Source organism: Mobula hypostoma, chromosome 21, assembly GCF_963921235.1.
Source record: "Mobula hypostoma chromosome 21, sMobHyp1.1, whole genome shotgun sequence".
Classification (NCBI taxonomy): domain Eukaryota; kingdom Metazoa; phylum Chordata; class Chondrichthyes; order Myliobatiformes; family Myliobatidae; genus Mobula; species Mobula hypostoma.
The window spans coordinates 16,560,454-16,572,595 of NC_086117.1; the positions used below are offsets into that span (position 1 = coordinate 16,560,454).

At 39.4% G+C, this 12,142-nt stretch overlaps 1 protein-coding gene across 2 annotated transcripts in view; it reads right to left on the minus strand.

Annotated features, from left to right (window-relative positions):
- phyhd1 (phytanoyl-CoA dioxygenase domain containing 1) overlaps positions 1–12,142 on the minus strand; it is a 38,053-nt gene that overhangs the window by 2,076 nt on the left and 23,835 nt on the right. For both annotated transcript variants that reach the window (XM_063073510.1, XM_063073509.1), the window contains 4 exons: positions 11,822–11,843; positions 10,322–10,450; positions 9,802–9,918; positions 3,454–3,580 (listed from right to left, as the gene is read on the minus strand). In XM_063073510.1, the coding sequence (XP_062929580.1) occupies positions 3,454–3,580; positions 9,802–9,918; positions 10,322–10,450; positions 11,822–11,843 (395 nt within the window). The remainder of the gene's footprint in view (positions 1–3,453; positions 3,581–9,801; positions 9,919–10,321; positions 10,451–11,821; positions 11,844–12,142) is intronic.

Sequence of the window (12,142 nt, forward strand, 5' to 3'; positions counted from 1 at the left end):
CCCCCTCCCCTTCTCAAATCTCTTACTAGCTCTTCTTTCAGTTAGTCCTGACGAAGGGTCTCGGCCCGAAACATCGACTGTACCTCTTCCTAGAGATGCTGCCTGGCCTGCTGCGTTCACCAGCAACTTGTATGTATGTTGGTTGAATTTCCAGCATCTGCAGATTTCCTCGTGTCTCAGATGCTGGGATTGCATTGGAGGTCGAGTGGTGACATACACAAGAATGACGGTTTCAGCAGCAATCAAATTAAGACTGGGGCAGAGTCAAGCAACTTCACAGGAGGTAAAGTAGATGATGACATACTAGTCCTCCCAACTCAGTATATTCCTCGCTGTATCATTACTATCAGACCTGGGACTAACACTCATTCAAGCACAGAAGAGCATAGCAGGGGCAGCACCATTTGTAGCTAATACCCGGTGTAAATCTGCATGAATAATGGCAAAGGCATCCTCCACAGACTGGAGCACATTTCCACAAATTACAGAGCATTTCAAAGCTTGGCAGCATTGTCATGTGCTAAATAACAGGACTATGAACACTCCAGTCCCCAAGGAAAGCAGACCCCAGCTTTCGAGTGTGAAAAAATAACACTGCTAAATTGTTTGCAACTATGTTCAGCCAGTAGCATCCATTTAGATATTTAATTGTGTCTCATTCTGACCAAAGATCAATAATTGCCCAATTTAATGTGATAAAAATTATCTAAATACATTAGATAAGTGTTTGATGGAAAAAAGGCTGAAAACAAATGGGATTATTGTAAATGAGCGATGTTTATCATAGACTGTGGGTTTTAAATACTTTGGCTCTGTAAAGCGTCAGAAGGAATACAACAATATAATCCCAATACAAACTCTCCCCAGATAACAAATGGGTTCTGTTTTCATAGTTGTCTGCAAGTGGATTTTGTCCATAATTCAGAAGTTATGGAAAAATCAGTCTATGTGGTAACCAAACCTCCATGGCATCAAAAAGAACACAAGGCCAATAAGAAGGAACAATAATTAAAAGTATACAGAGATGAAACTGTGTCCTTAGGATTGAATATATGGACACATGCTGGACTTTTGAATTTAGTAACATTGCGGGAGCTCCCTCGTATATAGGGGTATCCATAAATCAGATGTTTGTAACCCAGGAATGGCCAGCGATGAAGCAGCCTTTCACTTTGGTTCTAGCCACCCAACTTCCCACTGATTCTTTATGGAAAATTGCCAGAGTAGAAAAAATCCAATCTAGTTAATTATTAGCCTACTAAAAATAATTAGCAAGAGATCACAAGTCACCAATTTTCATTTTGGATGATCAAAATTAATTAGTTCTAATGCAAGTCCAAATATAGACAGGAAAAGCTTAGCTCCTAAGATTAAGTGAGATGAGAATGATTACATGTGATGCCAAGAGCAGTTTCAGAGCCCCTTGAGCTCGTACAATGCAGCAGCTGAAGATAGCTCAACACCAAATGGGCAGTTACAGCCTTTGCAATTGACTGCAACCTCAGAATGAATACATTTTTAACACTTTAAAATAGAATTTATAGTATGCAATTTCAAGTTCTAGTTTCACCTCTATTGCTTTCAGGATGTGAACTGGAGATTGCTGCAGAGAACTTAGCCTGACTCAACCAGGGTCTAGTATTAAATTTTTGTTTTTAAATTACACCATGCTTTAATAAAAAAGCACAGCAGGACAGGAAAAGGAATAATCTGACGGTTGCCAGAATTGTTTAAATACAGAATAACAAACACTTCACATTGAAATTATCTTGGAATGACAGAAAACATGTTCTGCAGGCATTGGGTTAGACTGAAAATAGTGTGCAACTCACTTTCCAATTCTTATCTAAAATTTTCAATAATGAACTCTTTAATTTCTGATGATACAAACACAGCTACTAGATATCCACAGTGAAGGTAACGCTAACATATCAAACTTGTCTCCCTGTCTGCCAAGGACACACAACTTCATAAAAGTGTAGCAGTGAAGGAACAGACAGGTGTTTACTTTCATTTTTATCTGATATGTCTTTCTATGCCAGCTGGGTCACCAGCACAGTTCATACAAAAATCCTAACACATAGGAGCAGAATTATGCTATTCAGCCTATTAAGTCTGTTCCGCTATTCAATCATGACCGATTAATTTCACCTCTCAATTCCATTGTCCCTGTAACCTTTGTTGCCCTTACTAATCAAGAATCATCAACACGTGCTTTATGCATATCTGTGGCAATGAACTCCACAAATTCGCCACCCACATGCTAAAGAAATTCCTCTTCATCTCTTTTCTAAATTGAGGTCTCTATTCTGAGGTTGTGCCTTCTGGTCCTAGGCTCCCCCACTATAGAAAACGTCCTCCCCAAGTCCACTCTATCTAGGCCTTTCAATATTCAGTAGGTTTCAACGAGATCTCCCTTAGCATTCTTTTAAACTCCAGTGAGTACAGGCCCAGAGCCATCACATGTTAACCCTTTCATTCCAGGGATAATTCTCATAAACCACCTCTGGAACCTCTCCAATGCCAGCTCCGCCTTTTCCTAAGCCCAAAACCGCACACAATATTCCAAATTTCGTCTGACCAATGCCTTATAAAGCCTCAGTATTACATCCTTGCTTTTATATTCGTCCACTCAAAATGATAACATTTCATTTTCCTTCCTTGCTACTGGCTCAGCCTGCAAGTTAACCTTCAGCGAATCTCATACAAAGACCCCAGAGTTCCTTTGTACTTCTGATTTCTGAATTTGCTCCCCGATTTGAAAATAGTGCATGCCTTTTTACCCAAGTACATGACGATACAGTTCCCTAAACTGTATCCCAGCTGCCACTTCTTTGTCCATTCTCCTATTTTGTCCAAGTCCTTCTGCAGACTCCGTCCTTCCTCAACAAAACCTGCCCCTCCACTTTGTATCTTCCGCAAACCTGGCCATCATCTTGACCATTGGACTTTTCCCTAAAGAGCTTAGATATGACAAGACTGAACTTACAGACAATGCCACCACTTTAGTGAAAGGAATAAATATTTCACAGGGAAAACAAGACTACGTTAAAATTCTACACAAAAAACAGTAAAAGAAACAAGTTACAAACACAAGAAATTCTGCAGATGCTGGAAATACAGAGAAACACACAAAATGCTGGAGGAACTCAGCAGGTCGGGCAGCTTCCATGGAGAAAAGTCGACATTCTGGGCTGACACCCTTCAGCAGGACTGGAAAGGAAGAGAGAAGAAGCCAGAACAAGGTGATGTGGGGACTGATGAAGGGTTTCAGCCCAAAGCATCGATTCTTTACTCCTCTCCAGAGATGCTGGCTGATCTGCTAAGTTCTCCAGCATTGTGTGTATGCTACCTGTTTCTTTTGTAAATGTAACCAAAAATCAACAGATTGTGTAGATATCTGTTTCACACACCAATGCTTGCAGACAGAAAGTACTAATTTCAAATTCTTACCAGTTCTCTTCACTCCAGTGAGTATCACGGGATTCCATTACATGGAAAGTATAGCAATGGCGTGATTTATCTGATGTGTTTGAGGCACTTTTGTGCACAACTTGTCCGTGAATTAGGATAAGTCCACCTGTACAAAGCAAATCAACTAATTACAGACGCATCTTGTTTACACTTGGGTAAGCTCCCAATTTATTCAAATTCAAAGTTAATTTATTATCAAAATATGTAAATTTCACCATACACTGCTGAGATTCCTTTCCTTGCAGGCATTCACACTAGAACTGTGATGTGAGACCTAGGCGAGGATGGTAAGGACACAAGTACTAGAATATCTAAAGACTAGAATCAAGACATAATACAAGACTGAAATAAAGGCAGGGTTCTTAACTAGATGCTAGATGAGAATCCCAGGTTGAGCCCACAGTTGAGTACTGAACCTCAGTTCAGATGCTCTTTAAATATTAAAACCCTGGCGCCAAAACATGGCAGACAATTAGCGCAGCTGCCTGAATCTTTAAAGGGGTCACGCCAGCTAGCTATATTCCAGAGAACTAGAACGTCTAAACCAACTTTTCTCGACCTGTTTGCCCTGGAGGAACCCCTGCAACAAATTATTATATATGGAGCTCACAGAAATTTAGCGTGATCAATGAGTGGAGATATAATAATCCAAAAATAATTGTCAATGCTCTTAAGTAGAGAATGGATTTTTAGCCAACCTTTCCTGAAAAAAAACAGTTAAGCTTAGCTTACCTTTCTTGAAATTACTCTTTCTTTCTCTTTCATAAATTTTTAAAACTCAAAAGGCAAACATAATAATTTTCTTAATTCTGGGTTGAACTTGAGATAGGCGCAAACAGATTTCAACTTCAACTAAAATGAAATGAGTTTTATCCTTGCTCTTGAAGCTTGTTAAACAAGAAAAAACTTGCTCACACATGTAAGAAGTTGAAAATTGCAGCAAAATGTTCATTGTGTCAGGTTACTCTTCTTTCACAGAAATCCATAACTTGTCCAGTGGCAGGTCAGTAAATCGCATTTTCAGTGCATGATCAGAGTGCAGGTCACAAAGTTCTCTCAAAGTCAAGTTCTCCAGGTGAGCAGAAGATTCAGAGAAAGGGACCCTCATGCTGTCATACACTTGTTTTGAAACAGAGGAAAAATACTGTCAATTTGTTCTGCCGTTCTTCCAGGTGGTTTTCAATAAGACTCGAGACTTTGATATTTTTTCTCTCTCAAACCCAAGCAGCAGTGGAAACATTTCAAGATTTCCTTTTGAAACATGATTTTTCCAAAGGTTCAGTTTCCTTTTAACTCCAAGAATCTTGTCATTTGAAGTCAGAATATTTTTTCCAGGGCCTTGCAGAGACTTGTTCAACTGGTTGATATGATAAAAAATGTCTGCTAAGTAGGCTAGTTTCTGCAGCCATTCTTCATCTTCAGAGCACTTAGCAAATATCTGGCCTACTATTTTCTTGAAAGTACTCCTGCAATTCACCTTTCAGCTCAAATACCCTGTTGAGAATTCTTCCTCTGCTAAGCCACCAGATTTCTGTATGTAGCAGGAGATTGGCGTGCCGTTGTCCAGGTTTTCAGTTTTTTTAAAAACATTCTCAAGTGAACTGGTCTTAAAGCTACTAAATAATTTGCTTCTTTAATCATTTTATTGACTGTGACTTTGTCAAAAGCTTTAATCTGTTTGTTTCGAGATTCCAATAGTCACTTCAAATAATCAGCAATTTTACATGTCATATGGCTGTGATTTGTAGTTGAGCGTCTTTTCAATTTTGCTGGAGCCGTTGCTACATTCGTAAGTTGTTTGCCCCTGTTTGAGCATTTGACAGGGCTGCTGCCCAAGTTCTGGTTGCACTTCAGCCCTGCATTCCTTCTATAAGGGTTGCAAGGAGGATCTCCTGGTGGGCTTGGGCAAGATAGCCATTCACAGGTCTAGGCAGAGGAATGTCAAGGGCTCTGCCAGGGCTGGCTGTTTTAGAGAGTAGTAATTATATTTTAATTTAAATTTATTCACCGTCTTGCAAATATCTAATGATTATACCTTGTGTATTTGTTGGGTAAATAAACCTTTATAGTTTTGTTAAAAAACAACAGACTTTTTTGTGTCCATTGTTACACTAGTGCAGTGAAATAACTCAGAAAATTGTAATTCTTCATCATTAACCTTATCAGAATTGTCCGTAATATTCACCATGAGCCTCCCATCCTCCCCTCTGTGCAATATCTTATATCAAAAACTGAGAATGGGCTCAACCAAATAAACACGGTCCTACTGAACACTGCCTACTGGGCTGAGATTGCTAACAAGGCTGTTCAGTCACTGCCCACCACTGCAAACGCTAGCATCACGCAATGCGCAAAGCTCAAAAGACTTTTTTTTTAAATCACGATATCCCGGGGAACCCCTAGCGACCTCTCACAAAATCCCAGTTGAGAAACACAGGTCTAAACCCTGGAGGCTGGTGCAGTCGGGTGCATGTCGTAACAAGAACAAAAGTACAATGGAATCAGTGGAAAAACTACACACAAAGACATCCAACAGATGTACAAAAATGTGCAAATACAAATAATAATCAAAAATAAATCACACTGAGAATACACATTGTAGAGCCCTTGAACGTGTGTTCAGAGAGCAATTCAGTGCTGAGCTGAGTGAAGTTATCCTCACTGGTTCAGGAGCCTGATGACTGAAAGGTGATAACTGTGGTGTGGGACCCCAGGCTCCTGTACCTCCTTTCCAATGGCAGCAGAGAGAAGAGACATGGCCTGGATGATGGAGGTCGTTGATGTATATTCCTTTATTGTGACAGTGCTCCTTTTAGATGTGCCAATTGGTGAGGAAGGGCTTTTCTTGTGATGGGCTGGGATGTATTCACTACCTTTAGTGGCTCTTCCATTTTTGAGCAACATTAAGATTAAGCTCAATTTCTATGCATTAATTTATAATGCAAAATAGACAGAACAAAGTTAAATTAGCTCCATTACCTCCAATGGCATCAAATTAGAGGGACTTCCTTCCTTCGTACATCAACAGTTTCAGTCATCTTATTATTTGTTTTTTTTGTCTGTCTTGTTCGGTGTGGTCTTTCATTGATTCTATTGTGTTTCTGGTGTTTACTATCAGTGTATCTGGTGCCACACATATCCCTTGATAATAAATCTACTTTGAACCTTGAATCATTTCAAAAGTTTTGCATTTAGGCAGGATCCTAGAGCCAGTCTGGCTGAGCTTAGAGCCCAACTATTGGAACTGCAAGTTTTCCTGTGCTACAGGGGCAGATCATTGTCCATCTCCTTATTTGGAAACAGCCCCTCAATTGTAAATGAGGCAAATATGAAGTGGCCAGTGCATGTGCCAGATAATTTTAGGTTAAATCCTTCCTTTGAACAACCCCAGTAAAAGTAATCATTTGCTCTGCTTTGAGGGCCACTCCAAAACAGCTTTAAACAAGACAGTGCTGAAGTGCACCCCACCTGCATGACAATTTTTGTTTTATTTCCCTGTTTGCCTTCCCCCAAATGTCAAAAGGACTGCTCTGGTTCAGCCGCTTCACCTCTCATTTCTGTCCACAGTGATGCATGTATACACAGTGCAGAAATTCTGAGGGTTGATCTCTCCTTAAAACATAGCAGTACTAATACAGCTGCAGGATCCTGCCCAAATGCAAAGCTTTTGAAATGATTCAAAGTTAAAAAAAAAATTCATTATCAAAGTACACGCGTCACTGGATATAACCCTGAGATTCATTTTCTTGCAGGCATTCACAGTAAATACTAGAAACAATAGAATCAATGAAAGACCGCCCAACAGGATGGACAAACAATCAATGTGCAAAAGACAAATAGTGCAAATATATAAAAATATATATATATAAACAAACATTGAGAACATGTGATATAGGGTCTTTGAAAGTAAATCCTTAGGTTGTGGGAATGTTTCAGTGATGAGGCAAATGAAGTTGAGTGAACTTGTCTCTTCTGGTTAAAGAGCTTGACGATTGAGGGGTAATAACTGTTCCTGAACCTGGTGGTACGAGTCCTGAGGCTCCTGTACATCTTTGCTGATGGCAACAGCAAGAGAACATGGCCTGGATGGTGGGCATCCTTGTTGATAGATGCTCCTTTCCTGTGACAGCGCTCCATGTGGATGTGCTCAGTGGTGGAGAGGGCTTTACCCATGATAGATTGGGCTGTATCAACTTATTTTTTTTGTAGGCTTTTCTGTTCAAGGGCATTGGTGTTTCCATAGAAGTCCATGATACAACCAGTCAATATTCTTTCCACCACACATCAATAGAAGTTTGTTAAAGTTTTCGATGGCATCTGACTCTTTGCAAATTTCTAAGAAAGTAGAGGTGCTGCCGTGCTTTCTTTGTAATAGTGTCTACATGCTGGGCCCAGGACAGATCCCCTGAAATAACACAGGAATTTGGAGTTCCTGACTCTCTCCACCTCTGATCCCCTAAAGGGTACTAGCTCATGGACTTCCAGTTTCTCCTTCCTGAAATCAATAAGCACCTCCTTGGTTTTGCTGACATTGAGTGAGAGGCTGTTATTGAAGCACCACCTTTGATTCAGTAGTGACAAATTAGCATATAGGAGGGAGATTGAACATCTAGCACTAGGTGGTGCTACAACAACAATCTCTCACTCAATGTCAGCAAGATCAAGGAGATTCTAGGTCATCAGCAAATTTAAATATGGCAATGGATTTGTGATTAGCCTCACAGTCACAAGTATAAAGTGAGTAGAGCAGAGTGTTAAACCTTGTGATGGACTTGTGCCGTTGGAGATTATAGAGGAGATGTTGCCAATCCAAACTGATTGGGGCCTACAAGTCAGGAAATTGAGGGTCCATTTGCACAAGGAGAGTAAAGGCCAAGGTCTTGCAGCTTACTGATAGTTTTCAGGGGATCATAATATCACTAACAGTAACAAGGGTTATTCTACAGGGTTGGTTTCTCCGGAGCACCAGAGGTTGAAGGGAGAACTGATAGAGGTTTATAAGATTATGAGAGGCATAGAGGGAGTAGACAGACAGCATCTTTTCCCCAGGATTGAAATGTCCAATACCAGAGGGGATGCATTTAAAGTGTGTGTGTGTGTGTGTGTGTGTGTGTGTGTGTGTGGGGGGGGGGAATAAATTCAAAGGAGATGTGAGGGACACTTTTTAAACATAAAAACACGGAATGGTGGGTGCCTGGAATGCTCTACCCAGGGTAGTGCTAGAGACAAATACATTAGGGACTTCTAAGAGTAAGGAAAAAGCAACATCAGGTGTTTATAATCAATCCTCCAACCCCGGAGAGTGACCGGAATTAACCCTTTGATGCAAAACTGACTTGACAGATTTTTTTTAAACTGGTGAGAGATTTGCTGTTTGGGAGTGATGGGGTGATTTGAAATGAAATGGAAAGCTAATTGACTAGAGGTCGTATTTAACAATAAAATCAGCCAAAGAACTAGAGAGGTTGACAATTTCTCAACAGTTGTTAATACACAAACACACTACCCGAAATGGTGGCAGATCTGATTCCATGGTAACTTCCCACAAGATGTTTTGATAGGCACACAAATGTGAGGGAATTGGAAGGAAATGGACATAATGTAGACAGCAGGTATTAGTTTAGTTGGCCATTTGATTATTAATTTAATTGGTTCGGCACAACATTGTGGGGCCAAACGGCCAGTTCCTGTGCAATACTGTTCTATGTTAAAATAACAAGAACAGCAAAATCTATTTCTAAGGCATAACTATCACATTTTAAACCAGTGATTCTTATCCCTTTGAAATCCAAAATATAACGCCCTCTAGAGCTCCTTGCTGTACCCTAGTCCCATAGTTTGGATGTGCTCAGAAATATTTCTGACATAGTCCCAACTGCAATACATAATGAGTTGTTAAACCTAATTAACTATACTACTGTTGCAGTAGTAACTAACTTACAGAATTCAATATATTAAGACATGCAACTTTTCCAAACTTTTTTCTTTAATTCCATGGGCCAATACCATTAAGTAAGGGGACTGTGGACCCCAGATTGAGAAGAAAACACAGACACACTTAAATTAGCCGGCCAGGGGTGTAGTGGGATCCGCACTGGACTTTTGAGCAAGTGGTCCTGGGTTCCAATCCGGCCAGCTCCTTGCACACTTTCTATCTGTGCTGGGTTAAGCATTGAGCCAGCAACTTGGCCTTGTAAAAACAGACAAATGCTAAAGAAACAGCAGGGTTGCCAATGCGCCACAAAGCATGGAAAGGAACAATAACAATAACAATATACATATAAAGACTATAGTTAACAACCCCAGTCAAGAACAAATGGTATTTACCTTTCTTAACTGGAACAGAGATGAATTCATTATCTGGATAATTAGGCTCCTGTCCAACAAATTTGAGGAAAGGATACTCTCCATTTTGACCACGCATCATCCTCCGTGTAATACCAGCTATCAGTTGAAAGCAAAAATGACCATCGTGTGAATAGATAACTTAGCATCTTCAGTCAGAAATTACACACTTTCTATGGTATCATATTATGTAAATATTTATTTCACATTGGCCAGTATTGGTATGATGGGCTAAGTGACCACATTCTATGCTGTGCCTTTCCATGATTTCTTTATGTTGTCCTATTCCATACACATTCTTCAGCCAAGAAAGTTGGTGTCAATGACTACAACCAGTCAACTAGATGCTCTACCTGAGGAATATCCACTATCCAGCACTGCCACAGTAGTACAGTTGAAGTTGGACAATTAATTACTGGTTGAGTACATGGTTCACTGATGGCTTGTGAAATATCAGTAGTTGAATATTAGATTACAAACTCAGTAAAGTTAAGTCTCTTACCTCTGTGGGAGCCTGGAATAAACCAAAGGCAGCCATTCTCCTCAGTTGCATCATCTAGTGCAATCCAAAAGCCTACAATGCTCCCAAGAGGCTCTGTGTACAAGAAAGTGGCATCCTGGTGCGGGGTTACTGGAAATAGTGAGAACAAAATCAATCGGCAATACTCTGAGGATGATCAGTGACCGGACTGAAATCTGTTCATCAGCTCCTAGCCCTAAGATGTTGAATCTGGTCAATTAAACATTTTCAAATAAATAGCAATTTTTTAAATTTGGTAACAGTACTAATAATTACAGAACCAAAGGAGGAACTAAGGTACAAATCAATCATGATCTAAATGAATGTCAAAAATCAGCTGTGGGTTTATAGCTATATTCTTTACCCATGTCCATTTCTAAATTATCCAACAAAATTAATTCATGTGCTGGCTTTCTTTAATTTGCCTTGAAAGCAATCAGCAGTCTTCAAGTAAGAATAATTCACTGAAACCTGGCAGAAGGTAATGTATGCATCAATTGATACCGTTCCTTTTTTGTTGAATATTTATGTTCAAGTGGACAGGTATTTGTGCTGAAAAAGTGAACCACTTATAAGTGTTTGAGAATCCAATGTTAAAATTCATCTTGCCCTTGTGAGACTTCAAACAGTCTTATCCCACATTTATTTTATCTTCCCAATGACGTCTCTACTTCGAGGAGGCTGAAGGGAGCTGGACTGTGCTCATCTATACTCAGGTCAATATACAGATATGCAGTACAAATATTGTCTCCTTTACACTTGTGTACTGGAAATGATATTAAGCAATCTAGAAGCTTGAATCTCAATCTGAAGTCCACAAATGTAGCCACCAAAATTACTGTGAGCTTTTCATATTTTCTACATCCATAATTTACAAGTGTGTCTATTTGTATCAAATTGGGCTTATTTCTGTACTACATGGTCACACTTAAGGAGAAAATTTGCAAAATTAATTCACTTGGAACGCACAGCTATTACTGTTAACTCCATGACTGAGTTTACTACAGGAATCAGTATGCAAAGATGGACAACTATTAAGTTAAAAGCACTGAAGTGATGCAGCTGTTCAATTTCATAATAATTGTAAATGGGATTACGATTCGAGTCAAATTCTATCAAGCTGGATTTTATTTTGGAGTAATTGACTGCAACAGAGACACTCCTTCAACTCGCAGTTTTGGGATCTCGAATCCCCAATGTAAAGTTAGAGGAAGAAGGGAAAACAGACCCTACTGTTTGCTCTCCAAATAGTGACAGTCACCGCACAGTGTCAGCAACACCACTACTTACAAATGCAAGTGACAGATAAGTTGGTTGTAAAATTATTTTTAAAAGAACAATTATTAAACAAAATTAATCCAGTTCTTGAGATGAAGGTCCTCAGGGTTATGGCCCCTATTATCGACCGTTCTTTTCCAAAGCAAACTAACAGATAATCAGATGAGATGTCTGTCATGTAAGAGAAGTGCTTTCTGTCCTTACCTTCACCACCAATCTCTGGTTGCTGAAAAAATATACAATATCAGGTTGTTACAACTTTTGTAGAATGCTCAAAACAAAAAAGTATCCTTAGACAAATAACAAAAACTAATTAGACTATAATTAAAGCCAATTAGTAGACTATAATTAAAATGTAATTGAATTATGGAAGTTCAGTTGCACACCTTAATTCTTATATTTTTATGTCATGAAATGATACGCTCACAAGATCAAATAGAGTAATAAAGTACCACAGCATAGAAATAGGCCCTTTCGCAAACCGAAGTGAACCATTATTCTCCCTAGACCCCTCCATTACCCTCA